The sequence below is a fragment of the Eleginops maclovinus genome, chromosome 1 (assembly GCF_036324505.1).
Source record: "Eleginops maclovinus isolate JMC-PN-2008 ecotype Puerto Natales chromosome 1, JC_Emac_rtc_rv5, whole genome shotgun sequence".
Lineage (NCBI taxonomy): Eukaryota > Metazoa > Chordata > Actinopteri > Perciformes > Eleginopidae > Eleginops > Eleginops maclovinus.
The window spans coordinates 17,202,483-17,230,456 of record NC_086349.1 but is presented as its reverse complement, the minus strand read 5'-3'; the positions used below and the strand labels follow the sequence as shown (position 1 = coordinate 17,230,456).

General features: G+C 41.2%; 1 protein-coding gene across 1 annotated transcript; it reads right to left on the bottom strand.

Moving 5' to 3' along the window:
• Positions 1-227: 227 nt before the first annotated feature.
• Positions 228-27,599, bottom strand: plcg1 (phospholipase C, gamma 1). The gene is made up of 33 exons (XM_063882295.1): positions 27,365-27,599; positions 25,794-26,077; positions 19,512-19,664; positions 18,800-18,893; positions 18,670-18,717; positions 18,026-18,110; positions 17,814-17,897; positions 17,417-17,439; positions 17,221-17,290; positions 17,038-17,139; positions 15,932-16,050; positions 15,359-15,444; positions 14,843-14,963; positions 14,436-14,604; positions 14,155-14,277; positions 13,695-13,796; positions 12,921-13,108; positions 11,706-11,906; positions 11,315-11,434; positions 10,581-10,761; positions 10,356-10,433; positions 10,153-10,256; positions 9,429-9,522; positions 9,252-9,321; positions 7,902-8,065; positions 7,474-7,570; positions 7,164-7,388; positions 6,565-6,713; positions 5,975-6,089; positions 4,348-4,509; positions 4,169-4,257; positions 3,492-3,754; positions 228-3,396 (listed from the first exon to the last, which is right to left on the bottom strand). Exons 2-33 carry the CDS (start codon positions 26,008-26,010, stop codon positions 3,354-3,356), a joined length of 3,939 nt encoding a protein of 1,312 aa, XP_063738365.1. The 5' UTR covers positions 26,011-26,077; positions 27,365-27,599; the 3' UTR covers positions 228-3,353.
• Positions 27,600-27,974: the final 375 nt, after the last annotated feature.

Sequence of the window (27,974 nt, the reverse complement as noted above, 5' to 3'; positions counted from 1 at the left end):
AGCAGCTGCAACTAAGGATCAGTCACAAAAAAAGCAATAAATGAAATCTAAATTATAGTTTCTTCTAATCTGTTTACACGCTTCCAGTACTCTTCCTGTGGTGCAGTATCTGAGGTTGATGAGGCAAATTCTCACTGATGCAATTACAGTGACCATTTAACTGGGATAAAATGCACCAGATTTAACATTACATTTCATTTAAATGCAATGAAAATGAGACAACGGCATAAAGTAGTAAGTATTTTATTTACTTTTCAGGATTTAATATGTTTCATATGAAAGGCAAAATTAAAATGAATACTTTTCCTCTCCATAGTTTAGGCACATTACAGAAAGGCGATTGTAAATGAGACAGTTGGTAACAAAACAGACATCATTTGAGAAAACAAATTAGGCTAATGGGCCCTGCACACCCACAAAGATGCTTTTACTTAGTCTGGTTGATCTAGACTGTTTTACGGGTTGATGGGAGTTCACGATGTCCCGCTATAACCGCTACGACAAACTGAGCAGTAGTCACATGCTCACACAGTGCTGACAGGAGGCCGATCAGACCAAATAAGAGAGCGTGGGTGTACCGTGTGCACATGAGGTGAATGATGTGGCTGTTATGATGTGTACACAGACAGAGGCACACAGACACGAGAAGACGGCAATAAGAGCAATGCAGCATTGGTGGGAGAGCTCTCCACAAAGTCCACAGAAAGAAAGAAGAACTGTAATATGGAGTATTCTTGGAATCAATATTCGGATGCAAACATAAGATGCTAACAGAATGTAGTTGAGACTTTAAGTATTCACCTCTGTCCCTGTTTTTACCGTAGCATAAATCATACCATATGGCTTAGGTGTGTCTCAGTGGTCAAACACTGACTGAGAATACTGAGTTTACATCATATAGTCATCACATAAAAGCAGAAGAAATACTGTTTCTGATACGAACCAGGAAAGATAACACCATTGGTTATATACGAGCCTCGTCTGGGCTCACTAAAAGCCCAGGCACTGTTGTCCTCCGCCAGCCACAGAAACACAGCTACTACTAAATCTGAAGCTTACACTCTGCTCCTCCCAAAGAGGCTGTAACTCTACAAACGCAGGACATGAAAACCCCCCTGCACTTTTAAAACCCGCCAACACTTTGCTCAAGAGAAGTCTGAATTAGTTAGACAAACATTTATGAACACAAGCCAGAATGGGAATTTAAAGTTGGGAATGAATAGCAACACGTAGCATTTGACATTCATTTTCGAGCCGCCATCCATTAACTTACACACTGCATTTTGCACATTTCATCTGAGATAAATTCAGGGGCAGTTGCAATTTAAATGTTTAATGTGGCAGTGCGACTTAAAAATCCTCATAGCTTTGTGCGGTGACAAAACTTCCCCAGGCCCAGAACACCGAGGCAGCACAAACCCAAAAGGTCCCTTATGTTTTTGTGCTGCATCAAAATGTTCTCGTAAGGAGTATATGGCATGTTTTCTTTAGTCCTTACAACGGGAATGCAAACCCTCTCACTTGGTCAACACAACGTTCCTTTCAAACACAGGGAACTCCTAACTCACAAATGCTGGCAAATAAAAACAAATAAGCCGGTTGCAGGAAAACGCATTTGGACCTCGAAACCTCTTCTTAGAGACATCCGTTTAAACTAAAACTCAAAAATGAAACCCATCACTGTATTAGGTATGGGAATAGTAATGCTCAACAAATAAAAAACACAGAATAAAAAGAAATTCTATTAAGCCTGAAATGTCAGTAAAAATATCCACATTTCTGAAATATTCAATCATAAATCACATAAACAAAAGGCTGCAATGTTAATCGCGTCACTGTATTTACAGTATGGTACATTGATGAAAGTGACATTTCTGTCAATGAAAATGAAGTCAAATGAGAGGTTAGAACGGTGTTCCTCAAACCAGTAGTTTTAAAAGGATAAAATGATCAAACAGTTTTCAGTATTGTCAATTTAGCCGTGACCTCGCAGCCCAATAAACAATCATTTGAGAAACAACATGACTGTGCTGCAGAGAACAAGGCCCATTTACATTTTGGTAGAGGATGCAAGCTAAAAATCTTAAGGAAAACAATTTGGTCCCGCTAAAATATGGTTGTGTCTAGATTTGAACTACCAATTTGCAAAACTCTAGCAAGATGGTTTAGGTAAGGATAGGTTGTCAGGGAGCACGTCCTGTGGGAGTGTTCACTAACTTATCAAGGGTAGCCATTCAGACACTACTCTGATCATTATAAACTAAAATATCACTTGGACTTCAACCTTGTGTAGGACAACATGTATCCCCGGTCCGGCTTCATCACACAGTGTGATGATGACATGATAGATGATTGGAGTATCACAGGAGTGTGGATGTGTCAGACTGGCTTGTAAAGGCGCCTGCGAAGCAATAATATGGAATGGTGTGCAGATACTTGGAATGTAAATTAGAAATAATAATGTATGCATGTGTGTTTGTGTGTGCAGATAATATGCTCTCACTCCCTCCAACACAAACAGGCTATGACTTCTTCCTGATGCCTTGAAAAAAAAATAAAGGGTGAAATATTCCTCCAGGGTTATGTTGCGAGTTTGACTGTAGGCGGAAATCTCCTCTATGAAGCAGAGAAGAGACATTAAAATAGCCGTAGAGAGCCCTCGTGTTTTACACATATACATTTAAAAAATGAAAAGTCACATTATGAATGTTTTAAAGGCTTAAATAATTATAATAATTAAAAACGTGGATACAGAAGCTCTTTGAGAGCAGGTCAGCTGCTGCTGTTCTCCGGCCAACAGCACAACAGGAATAAATACATATATTCATATAGAGAGAAGAGCAAAGAAACTTAACTGGGGAACAGTTTCAAACTGATACCTTTTATAACTCTCTATTTCCCTCCTCTTAGCCTCCAAACTAGGCAGATGTTGTGCACTCCTAAAACACAAGAGAGGGCAGCCCGTCCTGCTCAGCACTAGCCCAGAGCCGGACACTACTCCAGCCTTGTTTTTGTTCTCCCATGAATGTCAATTTCTTCTTCCTGTCCCAACGGTCAGCTTCCTCTCAGCGGTCCTCCCTCTCCTCTTGTGTCCGAGTCCCTCCTTCTCATCAGACGAGTGGGGAGAAGGCTGGGCGGCAGGGAGGGGGGAGAGAGAGAGGAGTTGGTTTGGAGAATGGAGGGTGAGAGAGCTGCCTGAAATGTAGGCCAAAGCGGTGGTGGGCGTTTCCATGGAAACGGTGTTCACAGCAGTCAGTGACATCATCAGTACGGGGAGAGGCGACTGGGTACAGGGGGCGGAGGGGGAGACGGGTGGGGGGGTGCAACAGAAATGCGTCCTGATTGGCTTGGACTTAAACACGGTTCTCTCCGCCCACTCTGGTCCTCCGCAACATCCTGAGGTAAAAACAAAGACAGGAGGATGTCTGGAATGTTCTACTGAAACAAACTCACTGCAGAGGCGTGGAAAATCGAAAGCACCTCACATTTACCTTGTTTGTCTGTTCTGGGGATCCAAGTGGTCCAACAGTGCCTCCTGGGACACCCTGAAGTCCTCCAGAGGGGACTGGTAGCGGGACTCAAAAGAGCCCTCCCTGTAGGCCTGGGCCTGGGCCGGAGACTGGGGCACAGGGGACACGTTGGAGGAAGTCGAAGACACGGACTCCCCCAAACGTTCCCGCCCTGCTGGGGAGGATGCTGTCACTGACGCGGCCCCGACCGCGAGGAACGGGCTCAGAACCTCTCCGTTTTCGTCCTGAGAGAAGCAGGAGGGGAGAGGAAATAAAGCGTCAACTCCACAGGCCTCGACAGAGTTCAGGGGACTGTAGTTATCTGCACAACTCAGATTGTGTCCTATAGAATTAACATACAGGCTCATTTCGAAGGAATAGGTAGATATTTTGAGAAATAGGTTTATTCTTTTTTTGGATGACTTGGATGACTGGACACAGGGGGAAACCGTTTTTCACCAGAATCAAAGCCAGTTAGTGCTCTGTCAAATGAGTAATACTTTTGTCTCCTCTTATTTGTCACCACAAATAATAATAGCACTGAAGAGGACCACAAACATGTGTAATGTGTCAGCTAGCTTTGCTTAAGTTTGGGGTGCCTGTTGTTTTTTTTTGAGAAAGCATCATGGAGCAGGATTGGGCAAAGAACCGTCACTCACCCTGCCACTGATGATGTCCATATGGACTAACAGGGAAGCCAGCTCCAGGTCCTCATTGTAGCTGTTCTTCAGAGGTACTGACCGGTAACCTGGTGTAACAGAAAGACACTTATTTTACAGCACTGACTCCCAAGAGGATTTTAGGGTCATTTCTGAGAGCACATTAGATCTGTGAGTACCCGTCTTGAGGCTGTGAATGGGGAACGTTGCCTGAGCCAGGAAGTTTTGGTCATTGAACATGTCAATCTCATAAACCACGAAGCGCAGGAAGGCGAAGGCAGCGTTGCATATTGTGAACTCAAATGGCTTTCGGGGCCACGTGGGGTTCAGCCCGTTATCAGCTGGAGGGGACAAAAAGAAGATGGACAGAGAAGATTGAGAAATGTTAAATATGCATCATCACTGGTGTCTGTAATAACAATACTCCCCCCCGCCCGGCAACAGCAGTGAAAAAAAGATTCAGCAATAACGTAAAATTGAACTTTTCTAGTCAATTGCAACAAGATGTCAAAATTCAGTATAATAAAACTAAAATACACTGAAAGAAACCGAGGGCTGCAGGGATGACGTATTATTGATTCCTGATTCCTTCAAGAAAAAGCCATCACATTTCTAAATACTGCACAAAATAAGCATGAAAATTACATGTTTTTTCAGCAAGATGCTCTTCACAAATTAAACACACTTTAAATGCAGGCCCAACAACCACATCCACTCCACTGTCCCATGAGTTGATGTCCCCACCACCAAGCTAAAGCAGACTAGTTTGTTGTGTTGACGTCTAATGTCCCCGATGACGGCATCAGTCAATTTGTGCTGCGGGGAATTTACTGACATATTCCATGTCGTAAACAAAAGGTGGATATCTCTTTAGTACTGTTAACCACAGACCTTATTTTAACAAATCTGAATTTAAACCTATTTGAAAACAAACATCTACTTGAAGATAAAAGGAGCTGCAAGTGCGAACACACAAATTTAAGGATTTGTGAGTTTGCACTCTCCTTCAGGGAGTTTATTTTTCCTTGGCTCTTTGGCATCTTCTGCGGGAACCACCACAATGCAGATAGATGACCATAAATAAAAGAACAAACAGCTGAGAATAAAAGCATAACCATTATTTAGAATTTATAAATCTGACGGTATCAAAATCTGTCAGCCATAGCAGTGTGAAAGAAAGCCTTATCCCAATATAAAACATGGTGACAATGCTGCTTCCACTTGAGAGGCTGAAACTAATTTACCTGAATGTACTGCTACTTGAAACCTCAATATTCTACTGGTGTGCAAATTAAAAACAAAGATTTGGCAAAGTGACAGAAATTGTGTCAATGTCTCTGATGCAAACATTATTATTTTTTTAACAAAGGAAGGGACACGTACACATTTTAGAAAGTAGATTAAAGCATTGAGGAAAGCACCTACATTAAATATTTACATTACATATGTACATATATACATATTTACAGCAACATCGTAAATGATTTAGACTAAAAATGCAAATATAACTAGAGTACTGTAAGTGGCTAGGTACATCTATATCATAAAGCCACAAAATAATTATGTAAAATTCTAACAATGGTATCTTATCTGGCTAAGATCTGGTGAGAGCTGTTTGAACTAGGTCCGATGTTTTCTCTTTGTATCCCCACACATGGCTAAGATGTTTGTACAACTTCCTGTTTTTCTTGGGGCAGGAAATTCCACGACGGTAATGTATCCAGTAAACAGCAACTACTCCTTCCTTCAGTTTTGGGAGAGGATCGCTTTACAGGCAGACACACCCATGGGTAGAGCAGCACTCACCTTCTGAGTCAGTTTTTTGCTTGGCACTGTCGTAATCCGCCCCGCACACCTCGATCTCGATCAAAGGACAGACTATGCCACGTCCGTGTTTGGGCAAGTGCCGGGCGCCCAAAACCTTCAGAAGAGTGGAAGAGGGAAACAGGTTGCTCCTTTAGATATTTACACTTGTTTCAGCACATGAATACAAACACAACTACTATGGCACCTGACACTGTTGACACCATCACACAAAATCCAGACAACTGCTCTTGATAAGTGTCACGCTGACTCTAAAAATATGTTTGTCATATCTGTATATTCAGATTTAACCAAGTTCTTATTGTGTGACACAAAAGAGCAGGGGTTTATTCGGAGTTGTGTCACAGATGCAGCTGCAGTACTTGACCTTGTTAATTAAGGAGTCAAATCAGTGGCTAACCTACAACAACCACCTAGCGCTATTCTTAGATCACGCACATGCACCCGTCCATTTCACCTCGTGCAGTGGCTCTTCTACTCTCCCGCTGGAGAGAGGAGCCCCTCACAGTTTGAAATCCACTGCACAAGGGCATCACTCACGCATACACACAGTCCAGCTCTTTCTACTGTACCGCTATCTCTAGGGTGATTTGTTCAACGCCTCGTAGCGTGTGCCTGTCGAAGGGATCAAAGTTGTCGTCCCTCATGATGGGCGGCTCGAGGACGTAGCCACTCTTTCCGTTCAACATGAACAGAGCCTGGTTCATCTGCATGGGTTTGTCTGCACAGAGGGGAAGAGGTTAATGAAAAACAAAATAAAGATTAAGAAAACATATATATTCTTTGCTTTTTTTAATCTGAGGAGTCACCTGATATCAGATATCTTTTTCCACTTAATCACAGCGGACAACAAATCTTCCCTATAGTTGATTTAACATATTACCATGGTTACTGTTATCGTGATGGGCGATGCAGGCAAAAATACAATGCCTTTCAAAATATACACATTCCCTGGGGAAACTAAGAAAACGGCTGCCCCATACAGTAGGTTATATGTTAAACATCTTTATTGCTATGCCAAATGTCATGCTATTTTAACAGGCTTTGACGATGCAATATTGAAATTCAAATAGGATTCTTTTGGCTGATATTTCATTTTAAAGCCTTCAATTGCCGATACCGATTATCGCACATCCTAGAATTTGATCTGCTCCTATAAGAGGGTTTATACCTGCTGTCTGGAAGTTGAGTGCTACAAGCTGGGACCCGCAGAGCCACATGGGCAGAGGGTCGTAGTTGGAGGAGTCTAGTCTCTGTCCTCTGGGATAAATCCGGGACAGCTGCAGTCGATTGTACTGCAGGAACTTCTTCCCCTTGCTCTTGTTGACGTACTTCTCCGCCTTGGTCTCGGGGAAGGATGACATGTCCCGGAAGCAGGCCCGCTCTGTGCCAATCTCTACAGGAGACAGACGACAGAATTTGATACTGAATGGGTACGACGTGTATGTGTTAACACTCCAATAAGCGTGCATTATCCTTACTGTCTTCGTCAAACGGCACAGGCCTACAGTAGATGACCAGGTCGGATAATTCCAGTGCAATCTTCTTCCTCCTCTCCATCATCTTCCCCTCCTCCAGCTGTGCAAAAGGGACACACAATTCAAATACAGCTGCTCCAAGAGTAACGCATATAACTTCAAACCGCTGACGCCATCACTGGCCTAAAGCTTTCTCCACCCTCAACAAATTATGCTCAGTTAAAACAAGAAAGCTTCCAGGTGTGAAATGTGTAACGGTGTGATTTTGAAGAACGGAATTCCTGACAAACACCATGTGAGCTCACTTCTCAGTCAGGTTACTGGTATTAAAGGACAAACACAAGTCATGACCGGCATGAGCATGGTATGAGTCCTGGCCTGCATTCTCACCCAGACATGTGGTAGACGAATAAATATTTATATATATTTACCTTGGCCTCCGATGTCATTGTGACCTCACGGATCTTGAACACCCATTCCTTGAGTTCTTCCTGGGTGCTGGCAGCGACGTCCAGCACCGGGCCTGTCCGCATGGAGGTGTTTGGCACCAGGGAGAAAACATGAGGCCTGCTGCCCTTCCCATCAGGACGCACAACTAGAAATTAAAGAAAGAGGAGTTAGGAAAAAAGGTAGAAAACTCGCTATGGAGGAGGACAAACATAGGCTCAGACCAGAATGGGTCACCATCAGGAATATCAGAAGATTTAAATCTGCTTGCATCTATGAAAATGTTATAACATTTCAATAGTAATAAATAACAACTTTGTCGAAAAAAGAGAAAAGACAGTGAAAGAAGGCTTTTGTCTGCAGGTTATAATTGTTTTGACAACCGAATCAGTTTCTCTGACCCTTTTTTGTGTTTATCATCTTGGTGTTCTGCATTCTGAATTGGACTTGCTTTTAAAAAGGTTGGAGGCAAACACGGTCAAGCACAATAGGTATTTGCATTTTTCCTTTGCGGTTTGTGAACATAACATCCAAAGTGGGCCCATCCTCCCTGGCACAGCGAGGCTTAAAAAGGTACTCGCATGTGAGAAAGCCAACCCCAGATACACTATAATTTAAAAAGGAAGCTTTCTCTAACTCGCATTTTATCTGGCTAAATGTTAAATAATGTTTTTTGTCCATGCCATGTCCTCCATTTCCTACTTACTAAAGAAAAGACTATATTTCTCCATGCAGATACAGACACCGACCCACTTCTGATGGGTCAGAGGAATTAATTTTGTACGAGTATACATAGTTTTTTTAGGAACATCTATTCTCACTGTGCCTTCAAAGTTTAAATAATATTAACTTTGAGCATGTCAGCGAGTGGTGTGCAAGATAAACAGCAGCTCTGCCTCAAGGTTCACCGTCATCCCTTTCTCCACAATGGCTTCTACTGCTGTGATTGTGCCAGAGCTCATAGGAAGGAACAAAGTGTTCGAGAGGATGTTGTTCAATGTTTCCCCAGACCACCACTAGATGGAGCCAAAGAGCCAAAGGAGATAGACGGGCTCTGGTATTAAGTGTGGTTAGAAGAGGCTACAACAATGCATGACAGCATGTGCCAACCCTAATGGTATACCAGATACAGAGCTATGAGAAAAGCAAGGATAGAAATAAAACAACGAAGAATTCATAAAAACAAGAGGTTGATAATGGACATAAAAGACTATAAAGTGGTGACATTTTAAAATAAAGAGGGTAATGTTGAGCATGAATTGGAAGCCAAAAAAGGGGGGGTTGATCCTGCGCCAAGGTGACAGAGTCGGACAGGAAGCGAAGAAGCCACTCACCAATCTGACAGGAAGACACGTCCACACTTCCTCTCAGCAAATCTCCAAGGGGGCTGTTTTCTGTCATCTCCTGCATTGATGGAGAAAATGAGGATTAGGAAAGACGACGGCCCAGGCTCTCTGTGGACGCTGCAGGAGCACTGATTCAACTTTAAATACACTGGGTTTGTTCCTCACAGTCCTATCGGGCTCCACCGCTGATGGACTGATCTCTTCCACATAATTGGCAGGAAACCACAGCTGCTTCTTCCCTCCACAGTCCCCCTTCCACCTGAGAGGAAACAAAATATGGGAGAAGATGAAAGTTGAAACAAATCGTACTTAAAATGATGCCAACACACAGTGGTGTAGGGATGAAGTATTATTGTAAGCTCTGTGGCAGAAATACATGCATGATAGTTAAGTTTTGATCAGCTCCAATCCATTTACTTTGGGATTTTTTAAGTGTAAATCTGTTGCCAGAAGTAAAAAGCTGTCATTACTAAATAAAGTAAACACATCACGGTCGCATGCTGCACCACCAGCCCTAAAGTACAGGCAGACTTGTGTCGGCGTGATGACGTTTAGTCCTTTATTTAGTCACTTTTTGTAAATGTACCAGTGGGGTATTTACAGAAATAATTTATGTGGAAAACTCTGAAGCTTGCGTTAACCACAAACCTTATTTCAGAATCTACCCACAAACACTCTTGACTAGGAGCGGACATGGTCAAATGATGAATCATTTCTGGGTTTTAGCACTCATACCTGCCCCAATGCCATTGGGTTGATATTAGAATTGGGTTATTTTTTTGGATCTTATCTTTTAGTCCTACCCTGCATAATTCACCCGTCATAGTGCTTCGCTCTCTCTACCTGCACGAATATCATTTATCTTAATGGGTAATTAAGAGTCACTCACCATCCTCCTTCCTGTTTGTCTACATTAGAGATAACAGCGTTCTTAATGAAGGACAGCTCGTCGTCTCTCTGGGCTTTATACTCGTACATGGCTCTCACTGTGCACTGAAAGACAAGACATAAAATTGAGTCACACATCTTTCTCTTTGCAGGTCCAGTTGCAGATTTCCTCTACACTTAAACTCCTCCATACTGAACACTCACCTTAAATGTTGGCATTTGGTTGGCCTCCACATAAAAGCCTGGATTTCTGCCTTCGTACAGTGACCCGTAGTCTGGCTCCTATTGGACAACAGATCATGTTTCAATAAGTTTAACAACAGAGGGAAAACTACAGACTGTTGTTTTTAAGATTTGCTATTATTTTACACAGACAACATGATGTGCATTTCTAACCAGTGCGCCTTTAGATTGTGTGGTGGTACTCACAGCAGTGCCTATCTTCTCCAGTGTGTCCTCATTGATGGGATAGCGCAGTTTCATTTTGCGGTACAGAGGGTGCTTCTCATAGTAGCTGATGAGATCTACCAGGCTGTCGAATTCTGAAGTGCCCAGCACCACAGTCTGACCCTCCTGCTGCACCCGACAGTGCTTTATCTTCCCCTCGGCCCTGTGGAGGAACCACTGACATTATGTCTTTGAATTGTGACATTTTTTAGCTTGGAAACGTAACTGTGAATAAGTGATATTTTAGGATTAATCTTTCTTCTTCTCCATTACTGCAATGGTCTTTACACATGTATTACACAGGCTTCCACACAACTCCTTCAATTAGAACAAAATGCTGTTACCAGGATTATCAGAAGTTTATTACAAATTATAATTGTACTTCTTGCCTTACTGTATTATCTTCTAATTCATTTAGTGTTGAATTTATAACCTTTCCAGATTAGGTTCAATAAATTACAACTTTAAAATAAATCTAATTTTAAAATGTTCTTCTCACTTTATGTAATTTCCATGTATTATTTCTTGATAAGAAGCACTTTGAAACATTGTTAAGAAAGGGGCTATATTAATAAAAAAGTATTATTATTATTATTATTAGCAATTGCCTTTCTCTTCAGTCATAACTCTTTTATACCAGGAAGTCGAAAATAAATGCTGATTTATGTTGTAAACATGACACACCTTTCCAGGGAATAGGATATTTAAAAAGGTACCTGAAGGAAATGGCAAACGAGTTAGGCTCCGCCCTCTTCCTTACAAGGAATGCCCCGTCACGAGGTACCCTCATGAGCATGTTCTCTGCATGGCTCCTGGAGAGGTTGGCATGGTACCATCTGGGACAAACAACCAAACACAGACAGACGGTTACCGCTGTTTCACTTCACACATCTTGTACGTTGTCAGCTACTGGTCTAAAATGTAAATCAACTCCAAGAACAACATGAGAAGTGAAAAAAAAGTCAATAAAAAGAACATGATTTAAAAATATATATATATTACAGTGCAATAAAATGTGAACATACTAAATAAAACCCAGGGGAAAAAAAGGTTTTAATGCCTGAAATATCAGTCTTTTATATTTTGGAAATGCTGCTTGAGACTCACTCTTTGCTCTCGTGTGCATTGGTCTGAGGTACCGGCTCTGTCAGCTTCATCTCAAACTCGTTGCAGCGCAGCGCCACCTGCTGATAGTGGTTGATGAGGGCAAAGAGCGTGTCGAACACCAGGTTGTCTGTCAGGTAGAACTTGGGGCTGCCTGCCTCCTGGCGAGAGTGGATACGACAGTGCTGCACCCGGCCTGAACGCCTGGTGCAAAGGGGTGAGACAAAACATTATCAATCAACAATTCGGAATGCTTTAAAGTTTGTTAACAGGTCATTATGACAAACAAGTGTAAATGAAAACCGCCCCACTTTTTAACCTTGAACATACTGCCCTCTGCGTGTGAGCGTTGTTCCCATACAATGTGTGTAAATCACATACATGCAGATTGATTAGCTTTGAGGTTAACTCCGCTTTGCATAACAGCTGAGAGAAGGTGAATGATCACAACCCCATTCAATCAATGACGGAGTGGCACTGATTGATCTGCCATTGTGTCACTGCTATTCGCACTGCTTAACCCCACATAACACACCAGAGAGTTTCCCACTAACACATACGATAAGCCAAAGATAGATAGATAGATAGATAGATAGAATCGGAGGATGAAAGCCTCTTTATTAGTCACATACATGCACACAGCAGAGCAAACACAGTGAAATTAGTCCTCTGCATTTAACCCATCCTAGTACTAGGAGCAATGGGCAGCTATCGTGCAGCGCCCGGGGAGCAATGATACGGGCAACAATGGCAAATGGCAACAATCCAATTAAATAAATCATCGTGAAAAAAGAAAATCTTACTTTGATATACAAATGAAATATTAACTGTAAACGTCAAAAGTATTTCCAATAAAAGACTATTTTTCCAGTAAACCCACGACTATGGAATGTTCCACCAATAGGGGCCTTTCACTCAACGTTTGCTGAGGGAATACGACACCATTGCAGGCGACCAAATGAAACACGCTGTTGTTTTGATTCGTTTGTAAATTGCAACATGTGCAATAAAGTATGAAGCTAAATAAAATATATGACATATGTCTATAAGGTTTAGACACTTGCAGACATATCACATATACAGTTTAGTACAGTGAACAGCTCTCATGGCCATTTCCTACCAATGTGATTCAACTACATTTTCTATACAGTTTATCATTGTCCAATTAATGTTGTTTCAAGTCTGTGAAAAATGATTGTAGTATCATTGCCGACATACCAGAAAGAGAGTGTGTAGTCTCCCACAAAGGTCTCGCTCTCTCGGACCAGGAAGGAGCCGTCAGGCGCTCCGGTCTCCAGGCAGTACTCCGACAGTAACCTCTCGGCTATCTGCCGCCCGTCCCGCCCTGCGCCAAGCTTCCCATGGAACCATTTCTCTGTCACATGCTGGTCCATACCGTTGGACACCTTGAGGATTAGAGATGAAAGGAAGCTGACGGTCAACTGATGTGAACTCAGTGTTGGAGGAAGTACTCAGATCCTTTACCCAAGTAAAAGTATTAATACTAAGGTCTAAAAACACTTAACTTACTTTAATACGTTACGCAGAATGAATATTTTCACAGAATGTTATTATTATGGTTATTATATTTGATATACAAATATATACATACACTTAGATACTGTGTATATTAGTAGTACAGTACTGCATTATACCATATCAGCATATCATGTGTTTCTATACATGTCAACAAAGTACTTAAGTACAGTACTTGAGTGAATATATTTAGTTTTCTACGACTGTGTCAACTGATTTAACCTGCATGGGTTACCCTTATATAGCTACACCAGTCTAAAATTGTCCCTCATTGGCCACCTCCTTTCTGATTCTGGTAAAGATTTTTAAAATATATATATTTTTAACATAAGTAATACTACATTGCATGTGCATTTTGGCAATGTCTTTGCAAAGATCCTGTAGCAAATACCGGTTCAAAACCACACAAGTGATTCTCATCTCCATGTATATCAACAGCAGATCAGGCCTACTAACCTCTCTGTGCTCCTCCTCATCATCATTGCCCTGGTTACTGGAGGTCTCCTCTGAGTAGTAGATCTTACTGCTGGTCAGGACAAAGAAATGAGGGTACCACTCCTAGGGGGGAAAGAGACAGAGGGGATCGACAGTTAGATGAAATATTTACAAGACCCATGTGTTGCACTGAGAAGAGGCCAAAATACGCAGGAAGCTGCCCTGTAACAATCTAAAATCTAAAAAGAACAAGAAAATAAGTTTATAAAGTAAAAGCCTGGTTCATAAAACGTGTGGGACGAGCACCAAGCTGTAAGAGGATAATGTGTCAGTGCTTTATTATAGATAAATCCTAACACTTAGGGATTGGGACAAAACACAACACAGGCTTGGTAAAGAACCTTCAGTGCATCATATCTCAAGTGTTTCATTCGTGCCAATACCAAACAGAGAACCCATTTACATTCGTTAACATGCTTACATGATTAATGGGGTCTTCCAGGTAAAGGATGCCATTCTTGATTGAGTTGCTGATATCGTTCTCCGAGTATGGAGTGGAGGTAGAAACCTCCTCGTAGGCACTGCCTTCTGCAAGCTTCTTATGCTGCAGCAGGAGAAGGAGAGGAGACACAGAAGAAGAAAAACACATGCAATCAGAACAATAATACTACCAGAATAATGTTAATAAATTAAGCCTCCACTGATCCTAAAAAAATAAAATAAAGATCAAACGATTTCTAATAATCAGAGGTGTCTCCTGACCTTGATGAGGATCTTCCTCTTGAGCTGATTGGGTGATGGCAGGCCGTCTGCTGCGATGTCCACCGCCTTGGTCAGCAGCATTTCTCCAAACACTTTCTTAAAGTTGGTGGCCATATTCCTCTGCTGCACAATACTACAGTGATCCTCGATGGACAAGATGATGGGATATCTGTAGGAGGACCAAAGATCAGAATACATGAGTTCCAACTAATAGCTATCTTTGTTAAGGTGTGATTTTCTCATTGTATTTCCCGAACCAAACACACAGTGATGATGTCACCACACCCACATTGATGCTTTTGATTTTAGTGTTTGAGTGTGTGCCACTTCATTTCTCATTTTTTCATGATCTCTCGCCTGACAGCTTATAAAAAGAAACTGAACGAATTCTGCTCAAGGAGACTCACTCAGATGTGACGAAGGCGTGCTCTTTGATGGTGGTCAAGACATCAATAAACTTGATTTTTGTTGTGAGGGTGTGTCCGTGGTAGATGACCGGCATTCCATCTGGACCATCCCAGCAGTCCACTGAAAACAAACACACTAATTATATACCTTCTGTGATACACAGGGAGCGAGTATACATAAATACAGATGATTTCTATTGTGTCATGTAGTTTTGAGAGATTTACACTTAGACGCACAGGTTTACATCATATTTGTTTACTTCTCTATGGTGTAACGCGACCCTTTAACACACTATAAACCAGGCTTATTCATAGAAACCTGCTTGACAAGGGTGTTTTGTAAACGCCATATACAACAGGGTTAGGTAACAGCAAAGGTGTCTGTGGGTAAGGGTGTGGCAGCTGCATGAAAGTACAACTTTGAGGGGTAAGAAGCGGGTTAATTACGAGGTTGAAAGTCAAATGCAATAATTTACTGCACATAAATTGTAGTGTGTGTATGTTGTCTTTACGTACGTTCAATGCAGCGGCAGCCCATCCTCAGACAGCGAGCATACGCCTCCAGAGACGACTCGCTGGAAAACTGGTCTCCCGTCAGGTAGCTAAAAATAAAGTCAAAGTATGCAAACAAAAAACACACTTGCATTGAACCAGTCCTTCAAAAAAGGCTTCTCAGGCCAGAGACTGCACCACACACTTTTCTATCGTGGCTTATCAAAAAGGCTCTCTTTCTTTGTTGACTGGAGTAAACACTTCTTACTCATTCAGTCGGTCAATTCAAACTTAATCAAAGCATCATGGGAAGTTTTCTTTCCGCTGTACCAATGAGTATTGTTTCACTCCTCGTACAGAAGGTTATCATTTGAACTGCCTTTCACACACTTTTCAATTGGAGGAAAAATATATTTTCCTGCTAAATAAACACCTGGGTCTCATTGTTGGACATGATTGTTAAATAATACACTTTTGTCTGACGTATGACAACAGCTTAAAAGCCGTCTTTGGTAAGAGGATGATGCCAGACTACAGTATTTGAACTCGACAGTAGCTAAACATAATGAAATGTATGCATTAAAGCTCCTTCCTTACGTGTTGTGTGAAGAGGAGATCCAGTAGTGGGACAGGGGGTTGTTCATATTGTCAGGACAGACTTGGTCCAGGGAGCCATCCCAGATGTTGTTCTCTTTGGAGAACAGGTATGTCAGGAGCTATACAGGACAGAGTAGAGCAGTGAGAATGACGCTTATTCAAATGAATGGTCTCTAACACACAAGCAGGCTCAATTGATGAGTGTACAGGACGTCTGCGATTAACTAAGGCTGTCGAAATCCATAATTCATCAAGTCTGCAAAAGCCTGATACTTACTTTCTTCTGACTTTCACATAGTGTGCTATCTCTACATTTCACTCTGAATACTACCTCTGCATAATTTAGATATATGTGATCCAGCTTTGGACGATGCAGATAACTGAGTTTGTGTCTGCACCACACCTATTCTAAATATTTGATTTGTGACGAGTTATAAGCCTGTTCTCTCATAACTTAAGACACAAACATTTAGTACAAATTGTGTGAATCGACCTGAACTATAAGCAGATAGCACAATGCTGCTTGCACGTATAATCGTTAACATGCATTTGCTCTCCAATGGCCTCAGTCAGTCAAAAGTAATCTTAAGTTTACACCTACAGTTCAACCCATTAGGATTCAATCTTAGTGAAAGTCAAATATTACCCTGATCAACTTGACCCTGCAGCCGGCTTCCTAAAGTAAACCACAACAAATACTAGTCTGCTTTATGTGTTATTCTTAGTATGACCCTTACCTATATATCACTACCTAACTGAATATAAACCCTGGCCCAGACAGTAGCGACTCCTGCAGGCAGGCGCACACCAGCTTCCGCTTCTCTTTGGTTAATCATAGCTTTATAGTGACCACAAAAAGCATCCCCTCACTTTTAGCAGAACTCTCATGTGGCGCAACAGTCAATAACCTATTTCTGTCTGTGTGGGAAGAGGTGCTTAAGGCCGAGATCATTGCTATCCATGTGAATTTATGAGCATCCCCCACCCACGGCAACAACACAAGGGGGCTATCGGAAAAGATAACTCAAACCTTTTTTCCATTAGTAAGCAAAAGAGCGAGAGACAGAGGGAACAGAAAGGGGGAGAAGCTGTGATATTGTGCTTACCTCATCTTGGTGGAAATAAGGCTGCTCCACTTCTCTCAGGGGGTCTTTCAGATAGCTGAACATAAAATCCTGAACTTTGCTGTTGTCTGCTGCCCACATTTCCTGGATTCACGTACAAACACACATTTTAAAGCAAATAACAAAAACCTGTGGTGAAATCTCAAACGGAAGCAGAAATGTTACCCTTTGAGACTCCAGGAGGAAGCCCTGAAAGTCTTCGAGGGAGATCTTCTGTTCTGGTCTGTCAATGAACCTGGAAGAGAAAACAATGGTTTGCGTCAGTACAGACTGTGTGACACTACATAGAAATTAACTCGTGTGTGTGTGTGTGTGTGTGTGTGTGTGTGTGTGTGTGTGTGTGTGTGTGGTTTTCATCTACCTCTGCATAAACGGGATCTCCATCTGAAAGAAAGAGCAAAAAAAAAGTACATTTCAGTTTATTAATGAACGTGCCTTCCTTTCAGTGTGTGAAGTTAGTCATGTAGATTGGCATCGACATCCGGTGGGGGGCTGGGTTTTTAGTCATGGGGGGCACTGAGGTCATCCATTTAATCCGACCCCAGCCAGCCAGCCTCCTCATCCATGTGAGTGTGTCCTAATGGCCTCTACCAAAGGGGTTTGGTGGGTTTTTAACTGGTCCATATTGATCTCGCAGCCATTTGAGAGGAGACAGATGGGGGGAGGAGGGGGAGGAGAAAGCGTGCCTTGGCAGGGCATTAGATGGGGGATGAGAGTGCTGGGACAGAACTATCCATGGAAACATAAAATGCACTTACGTTTTTCTGAGCATCAAACATGAGGCTGCGGTAGAGCTGTGCGAACTGGCTGAAGGACACGTCTCCATTTCGCAACTCTGAGTCCTAAAAATGAAGGCGAAAAGACTGTTAACGACAAATCATAAATCTTTAGCTTCTGATATCATATCGAAGGGGAAGTGGGCAGGGAGATGGAGCGGGAAGGTGGATTGTGATAAGCAGAAGGAGGTTACCGGAAGTTTCTCTCGGAGGAACCTCATGTTAGGCACCCTGTAGTTGACCTGGCTCAGCATGCTCTTTAGATCCTTACAGGATATCCTAAACATATCACATAAATTAACAGGTTTTGTTGAGAAATCCAACACAAACATTAATACGCACGTACAATTACACTTCTAAAATGTGCACATGTATACCTGGTTTTGATAAAGGATGTTTTAAATCTACTACAAGGGGAAACTCTGCAAACACACACGGCTCATGCTTTGTAACATCTTGCCGGCTTCATTTTTACTACACAGCCTGGAATTTTTGGTTAGAGGACACAATAGCCCTACAGCGTAACAAAGCCTTGCTCTTTCACCAGGGATGTAACAGACAAACATTGCTGTACATGTCCTCCATCCTCTGCAGTCTGTTTCCTGCTGCAGGAAGAGGTGCTGGTGTGTGGCTGAGAGGTTAGTTCCTTCACTACACCTCACCAAAGCTCTTTCTCAAGCACCTGCCAGCCCAGCGTAGCTAGTCTGCTCGCTCAATATGTTAAATTAAGCAAAGGACAAACAACTGGTGCACCAAACCATTGAGTTAGATCTAATGACACCCATTTCCTGATCTGATTATCTCTTGAGGTTAAATCTTTAAGATGCGCATGTCTTACCTGTCTTCTCTGTTGCGATCAACGGCATAGAACTGCTTACGTAACCATCTAAACATGAAGACAATTAAGGAGTTTAATGCATTATCTCATGGTGGTCACAGCTTCAGCTTTACATGTGATTATTGGTTACCTCTCTATCTGGAGCGGTGTTGGAGATTTCAGTGTGTCAGCCACAAGCCAGTTCAACCCCTTTACCCACATGGTCATCTCCTCATCTGACGTTGCTGAGGAAGAACCAACACTTGACTTAGAAATACTTTCTTCAATTATCTTTTGGTTACCATTAAAAGATCGTAATGGGAAGGTTTAGTGGAAGACTGTGTGCTGTTGCTAGAGATCATTCTCATCATTCATGAATCAGGCGATACTTTTCCTTGTTACTAGTCCATATAAGGTTATATTACAGTGATTTACCTTTTAATTTAATGTTGTATATGAAAAATAAAATACTAATTTTGATAAGCTGAAACCCCAGATTTTGGAGCATTTTGCATAAAGAAATGACTGAAAAGATTAAGTGACTATCAAAGTTTTTGCAGATTTGTTTTTGTTGAAAATTCACTAATCCTTGGAGCTCTTACTCTGCAAATTGTGAAGCCATTTGAGGCAAGGTTGTGATTTACTGAGCAAAATAATTAGATTTGACTTGATTGTTAGTAGTTTTGAGTCATAAACACAAGTCCCGCCATTACAAAAAACAACAATTAACTACAAAACACATTAATCATACATTGTGTAAAATATGGGCAGTTTGTATTTCAGGACCACATTAGCAGAGGTGTTCATGTGAAGAATAGGAAGGTAGGGTGAACTGAAAGTATGTAAGCCTTTGCTGTGCATACCTGCCAGGCTGAGGGATTTAAGGCGAAACTCTGTGCCATACAGAATGACAAAGCAGTGAGCCTGCTCCAGCCTCGTCGCAGAGTCCTCCACATAACGCTCAAAGTCCCTTGACTTCTGTCCAGGACGGATCTCCTTGATCTCTCGAATGTCAACTGGAGACGCACAGAGAAAGAAACAGTTAGAAAAACACAGAACACACAACAGCCATTTCCACTAGGATGTATGGTTAAAATCACAATCATGATTATAGGAATATTCGGAAACAGTGACCCATGAGTTTCATGGCACAACTACACTGTGGCCGTGTTTATGACAAAAATAGAACCTTTGAAACCTTTACATTTTGCTAGGCTTCATCGCAAACTGTAAATAATCGAAAGGATGTTCAATACGATGCACGGTTATGCATTAGACCTGAGGAATCTCTTCCTATGTGTAAAACAGAAGCTTTAATAACAGGTTTGTTAGGTTTTGTCACAACTTTGTAGGAAATATTGATGTGCAATGTAACCCTTTGATCATATCTTCACAAAAACAAAAATAAAGTAAATTACTAATAATATTAAAGTGCTTCAAATCAGCACTGTTTAATCATTGTTTTTGTTGCCTCGAAACTAACCTTACAGCACAGACGCAGACACAAAGCACATTTGAGTATCTAAGGGACCACCGACCACACAAACAGCTGAGGACATGACCTTAACCACATAGCTATACAGTGAAAGAAATAAGTATTTGATCCCCTTGCAACCCGCAAGAATTCTATCTCTGACGGAGCAGTTAAATATATCCTCCCGCTTTAAGAAAGTACTCCTGATGTCAACTCATTACCTGGATAAAAGACACCTGTCCACAGTCAATACATCAGATTACAACCTCTCCACCGACGGCAAGACCATAGACAGGTCTTGTGATCATGGTGGAACTAATGGCTAAGGACATCAGGGACAAGATTGTAGACCAGCACAAGGCTGGAATAGAAGACAAGACCACCAGCAAGCAGCTTGGTGAGAAAGACACACACACACACACACACACACACACACACACACACACACACACACACACACACACACACACACACACACACACACACACACACACACACACACACACACACACACACACACACACACACACACACACACACACACACACACACACACACACACACACACACACACACACACACACACACACACACACACACACACACACACACACACACACACACACACACACACACACACACACACACACACACACACACACACACACACACACACACACACACACACACACACACACACACACACACACACACACACACACACACACACACACACACACACACACACACACACACCTTCCTGCCCCAGAACCACACATCCTGTGCTTTTGTCGCCTACACACCACATCTGGGCTTGTGTGTAGGTGAACATGTGCGTGTTCTTTTTTGCAAGCATTACAAAGGAAAAAGGGTAAGCCTTCTCACCCATCATTTAGCAAAGTTCCTTATCTTCTAATCGTTTATCATATTTCAAATGGAGTGCTGCTGATAGGAAGACTGCTCTGACAGGTTGAGCTGTCAGACAACACTTTGTCATTTGAGTCAAAATATTTGGAGGCTGCCTCAGACAGATGCAGGAAATAAAGAGATAGCCAGAGGTGTATCCTTACCAAAGGAGATGAGAGGAGATATCCTGCAACACACTTCCTCCAGCTCTCCATCCGGTCTTTCACACTTTTTATACCACTCCTCGTCAGCCCTTACATTTTCAGATAATACTGGCTATTCAATACCTGCTTTTTTGATTCCTTAATTAGATTTTAGTCTTAGAGCATTAAACTTAATTTAATAGAAAATAGACAACCAGGTTAACCAATAATGAAAATAATCACTAGTTACAGCCCTAACTACTTTACATTTTAAAACACAGAATATTTAAAAAGCGTTACTGTATATGTCTAACTTAACACTGAAGCTGATGAAGTAGTTCATATTGCAATTTTCAAATGTTTCGAGTGCTTGTGCAACCCAGCGCGTGAAAATGTTTCAGTGTGCGTGCACATGTCAGCTGATATCAGCTCCTTTGAAATCATGTCGGATAAAGTTAGACAGAAGATTTCCCCCCCCTGCCCAAAAAATAGCTGTGTTTTGTTCCCTTTCCAACTAATTGTTAATGGAGCAAGTCAGCTGTGTACATGCACATGTTTCCAGTCACAATCTGATCTTTACATCAATGTTTTTACACAGACATAAACAATGGTAAACTTACATTCTGATGCCTGCAGGCTAATATCTAACTAATTAGTTGATACATTTATCACAAAGACCTAGGCTGACAGCCAAGTGTGTGGCTTAGAAATGACAACGGACGTTTGAGACGAGAAATCATGTGCGTGTCTTTTGCGGGAGGTATGGAAAAAGCAGGTCAGAGAGATGACAACCTCAGAAATGACAGACGTATGCTGGGAATTCAACCCACATATACAATATAACAAGAAGGTACATGTATTCATTACAAGGTTAATTTCTAAAGAAATGTCCCGGGAAAAGAGGACAACTTTGAATAACTATTTTTATGAAATGTTAACAATATTAATCACCATTCACCCTCCACTGCGACGCATGAAACAATGCAGTTCAGAAAATAAATCTAGTCTATTGGCAGAACTGAAATAACCTTTTTGGTTGTACCTTAGAAAGTTGTTACCTTAGAATGAGCCGTTTTGATCCTACATAGTGAGCAGGGCGGCGGGGAAACAAAGAGGTATTGGCTAATCTGCAGTCTATCCTAATCATTAAAGCTATAGATTGTAAAATAGTGGGGTAAAAATTGTAATCCTAGTGCCACAGTCCATAGATTACGGTTACGACATGAAACAAAGATAAACAGCAAACACAACTGAGAAGTTATAATTAAGGTTTAGCCATTGATCAGCAAATCAATTGATCAACTAATAGTCTCGTAACATAAAGCCATTAATCATCACAATTATCATCTATTAGAGTTATATGAGAGTAGAGGATATGGTAGCGCGACATTAGCAGCTCTGTTTTACAGCTTTGCCATCATGACTCAAAGCTGTGGGAAAAATCTGTTGTCTGTAATTTAGCTGTCCTGGTTGTTTGTTGGATTAGTTCTGCAGGGGACACTGAGTGTGAGCTGGGGCCAAATTCTAACAGAGCTCTGAGTGTGACTTGGAAATAGACTGATTTCTTATTCACTGCTTTTCTAGAGTAGTCTTGTTGATATGTGAACACAGATCCACATTCAGACTCATCAACAATGTGTGTTTCTGTAACATTCTAAGGAGGTGCTCAATACAGTTCAGGTTTTTGTCATGCGCATATATGAAGAACTGTGAAGGTGAAACTTTTAGTTTACCTTATAAACAACATTAGAAATAGGGACAGCTACATTTTGTACAGTGCTACAGTGCTGACCGGGCCAATTAGTGCTCCTTGTCGTGTTTACGATTGTTTACATTATGTCCAATCAGGGTTTTTGTCATTTTATATTGTTGTAACATGTATGATGTGCTCAGCCTCAGAGATACTTAGATATCTTAGACGTGTTTTTTCTCCGACCAAGATACATACTAAGTGGGACATTTCACAGAAGAAAAATCACCTCAGAAGAAAAGTAAGCAAATACAAATATACGCCAAGAAGACATTTAGGATTTTGGAATGACTATTCTATTGCAAAATGTACTTAAGGCAAATTCTTCATAAATAGAAAAGCTACTGTGATCATCGACATGACAGTACAGCAGTCCTGCTCATTAGACAATAAAATAATTTCATGTTATGGTTGTCCTCGCCAAAACAGTCACAGTACATGATATAATCTCTTGAATCATCCAAGTATGCTTTGACGGTCTTCCAATGCCACAACACATACTGGAATGACTAGCTATACCTTACATTTAGCAGGGAACCAAATACAGACGGGACACAGATCTGTTTTAGTGAAAAAAAATGTTGAATAAGGTAATCCATTTCATAAAATATATTAATCACGCTATATTTCTCATTTCTCTACCATGGTCCCTCGTGTGAGGACGTTCACAAATGATCGTCAGTGCTCTTTTAATCACAGATACTATATCGTCCCATCCCTTTGCATCATGGCCAAATACAACCAGGGATAATAAAGGGATAGCTATCTTGTCCATTCATATATAATATCATGTTTTACATTATAATACTGTCAGTACTGCACATCCCTGAATTCTGCACATTGTAAATGCAATTTTAACCTAATTTCTACGGGTATACCTATATTTCAATGTAGATATTGGTATATTTGTTATGTTATTATAGTTATCTTATAATAGTTTTTGAATCAGTTTCAATTATTGTTATTTTTTGTTTAATTCTTATGTATGTATATTTTTCTATGCACCATAACACCAAGATACATTCTTCATACGTGTTAACCTACTGGGCAATAAACCTGTGTCTGATTCTGATTCATATATATGCTGTGCTAGACAGTGAAATCAGCTTTTGTACTCTTTGTTTGACACGGAAAGCAAAATTAACCTACTTTTAATCATAAGAGGATCTTACGCTGTGGTGGGCTCCACGGACCAAGACGGGAGTCATCACTACGAGAGCACCAAAGTTAATTCATAGCTTGAGAGTGTAGAAATCCACATGGAAGCTCATTCGATAAACAGAAATTGCTCGTTTGATAAAGTTTGGGTCTGTTTACTCTGTCAGGATGATAAAACCTCAAAATGATGTGTCACATTCAAACATGATGTATGATCATGTGTAGTTTGCTTTATCATCAGTAACATTCTCAGGAAAACAGAAGTTTGCTAGATGTATGATACTCTGGGAATTTTCTGAATGTACAATAGGCCTGTGTGATGTCTAAGAACACTCTTGCCAGTGTCAAATCAAACAATACGGTCATGTGCAGCACTGTGTAGAGACTGGTCATGATAACCAATCGAGACCTTTGTGGTTATAACATGCTAACACTTTTTAAAGCCCGTTATCGCCATTTATTCCGCAAGACCACATCCTGCTCTCTGTAAAGCCAGACCTACAGTTTATTGTGTCACACTAATATGAGCTGGGTAAGATAGGGCGATTTATGTGCAAAAAAACAATCAGGAAAAATGTAATCTAGGTTGAGAAAACTTGGAAAAACCACTTTGATTAAGACGTTAAGTTAAGCTGCTAAGCATTTAGTATTTGGAAACGAACTACAGAGCTGTTCCAAAGCTAATGCACATCACTCTCACACTGCCATCGATAAGGGGTAAATACAGCGGGCCAAAATATTCTCAAATGATCACACACACTTCCAGTAAAACCCTTCATCTTCTATTTCTGTACATTAATGAGCCGCCGGGGCCAATCTCACCTCTCCAGTAGTATCAAATTGCAGCTATGAGCTCATGTGTGAGCAGAGAAGATGATACTGTTGTGTGAAAAAAAATTGTAAGCCTTCAAACTTTTTTTTTGATGCTCTTTCTGCTGCATCCGGAGCAGAGTGCAGCTGTGCACAAGCATCCTGCTACCCGAGAGACAAGCAACTTAACAACTCACTCAAGGCCTGCGTGTCCTCAGTAAGACGGGCTGTTTGGTTGAAGATTAACCTGTTTTATCAGATTTCTGGTAAACTACAGCATATTAATGTTAATGCAACAAAAGAGTTCCAGGATTGGTACTTTTTTCAAGGTAGTCGAACCCAAATTTATACCAGAGATGTGATTTATCCACTGAGGGACAACAGCGGCATTTCTTTGTAGGCCAAGATTCACACCTGCACTGTCAATATATTGTATTACCCTACACTTCAAATTCAGATGGAATACTTTCAGGAACTAGTAATATTGTGATATTACCTTTTCCTGTTTTAATAATAAAACTAGTGTTGTTGTGAGACAGTTTTAAGCTTTGATATATATACAATTGGCTAGTTTACTTTTAACTTCCACATTAGCAATCCCGTTTCTTCAAATGTTACAGCATGTAAATAACTTGTGATCGCCATTATTAATGCACTAAGTCAATGACTGATATTTAGTTTCACCAAGTCCTTTTGTCCTATGTAACACCATTCCCCATCATGACATCAGCACTAACTAGGTCTTTGTGTGCCATTCAAACAAGCTCACAGCACTGTGTAGTTTCCATATTCCTGAGTGTATGTAAACCAACCAGTTATGGTATGAATACCTTCACATGTATAAACAGCAGTCAGGGGCATGACTACCTGTTTGTGTGTATATTTGTGTCTGCACGCTACTCACTCTCTCCCTCTATTTTGTCCGTGCCACGAGTCCAGATAATAGTCCTGGTCTCTAGCTTGACTTGAAATGTCCGCCTCTCTGGCCGCTGGGACTTCTTAGAATAAAACAGTGTCAGTACTGTCCCGAGTTCCAGGTCTCGGTACAGGTTGTTCATCTCTGTGTCGTTGTCCATCCACGGAACAGGTCCGTTTGAAAAGAAGCCCGAGGTCCCCGCCATGTTCACTTCCCTTGTTTGTTGTCCGTTTCCTTTTAGAACAATCTGCTCAGTCCAGGCCTAGGGATACCTACAGCAAAAGAAGAGGTGGGGGGCCGGAGCATGAAACAACAATTCACAAGGGGCTTCTCAGTAGTTCACCCACTCATTATACAGCAGTAAGGACATGGTGCTGTCAGGGGACATGTTTTAAATAATACTGGAAACTTCACTGTACCTATGCAGCACAAGATGTCAATAGTGTATGAGAGAAAACAGAGTATTGGAATTGTTTTATATTTGTAATCTTCCTGTAAAAACACATATTTTCTACAAATATTGTTCCTTTTCTAAGCATATTTTGAAAGATAAGTAAAGTTGGCCATTAGAGGCATTAAGCCTGACACATACTTATTAAAAAACATATGCAACCCAAATATGTTGCGTGTTCATACTACTTTTTGGAATAGAGGCATTACTGACAACAACAAAAAAGATGACCATTAGCATTATAACAAACATTTCTGAAAGCTACCAGGGATAAAATACTGTAAGGTAGTTCGACATAGATAAAGATTATAATATTGATTTTATAACGAAAGGTTCACATTGCTTGTTTTACATGAATATACTAATTCAGAATTGCGATCAACCATAAAACACCAGCGAAAATAGGTCCATCATTTGGTACTTATATAAGTCTATAAAAAGCATCTAATGAGGCTATGTAATATTTTAAAAAGTGCAATGAAATGGACTATGTGTAACCTAGGCCGATAACATTTCATAACATATAAGATGGTATTGATTTTAGGGTGGGTTGTGTATAAGGTTACTCAACACCGTGTACCACTCAGTATTAAATCCCAAAAGAAACATATATAAGATTTATCATTAACAGTGATGTAAATACATGACAGATGCGACATTAAAACATCGGAGAAAGGAAGGAGAAAACGTGTTGATTTAAGCTGATTTAACTTTCTCTCCAACATGATTTCACCTTTTATCCTACATTATCAGCGGGGAGGTTTAATCTAATTTACAGTGATTTCTAACACCAACAGGCCTGTAACCTGCTGCAGTCCGTCCCACAGCGAAAAGAAAGTTATCTTTTGGATTTAAGCAGCCTCACGTTACTGGGAATAAAACTGTAGGCGAATGGCAGCAGAGAGTGGGATAACAAGAAGGCTATTTTCACAGCGTGGAAATGGGGCCGGTGTGAGCTAGCATTTCCCTGGGCCAAAGGGAAGGATCACATTGGGCATTTTAAACCTGAAAAAATGGGAGCAGGTAGCAGTAGCTATTCTGACATTTTCTCCCCCTCTCTTTTCAGCGAAACTACAAAACAACACGTCGGCTGCTGTGCTGTACCTACCGCTGCAATCTCGGCCCCACCGCACATCTCCTCTCACGCTCCCGTCGGTTTGCTCCTTCTCCTTTTCCCCCCACACACCCCAGTTTTCCAAGATTAAATCATAGCTGGGCCCTGGAAAAGCGCTGCGGTCCCGACGACAACAATCCCGGTTTCCTCTTGTACCCTCCAGCCGTCCATAGAGAGAGGCAGGCAGACAGCGAGGAGGACCGTGGAGAGACTACGCAAGTTTGTCTGGTCTCAGATCCTGCTCTTCAGGCCCTTCCCCCCCCACCCCCCCACCAGCATCACTCTGTCCAGAGTAAAAAAAACATGCTTCCGCTGCAGATTTTCACAATAAAGGTCGTTTCGAGGAACTTGTTGGAAATACTTTTGACACCGAAACAACTTACAGATTCATCATGTATCATATGTTCTCTTATTTAAAATAAAATGCAGAGGTGGAAGAAGTACTCAGATCTTGTACTTGAGTAAAAGTAGCAATAGTCTTTTAAAAGCAAAAGTCCTACATTCAAAATGTTACTCAAGAAAAATTACAAAAGTATTTGCATTCAATTATATTTTAAGAACCAAATGGGAAATTTCTCATAGTGCAGATTGGCCCATTTCAGAA

Bases quoted from the DNA above. Each gene is read 5' to 3' on its own strand.
- plcg1 (XM_063882295.1), bottom strand. From the start codon at position 26,010: ATGGCGGGGACCTCGGGCTTCTTTTCAAACGGACCTGTTCCGTGGATG. The intron at 17,898-18,025 runs GTAACCTCCTTC...CTTCATTTTTAG, and splicing joins TCCTCCGAGAGAAACTTCCG to GACTCAGAGTTGCGAAATGG. The intron at 16,051-17,037 runs GTAAGCACAATA...TGTCCTGTATAG, and splicing joins CTTATTTCCACCAAGATGAG to CTCCTGACATACCTGTTCTC.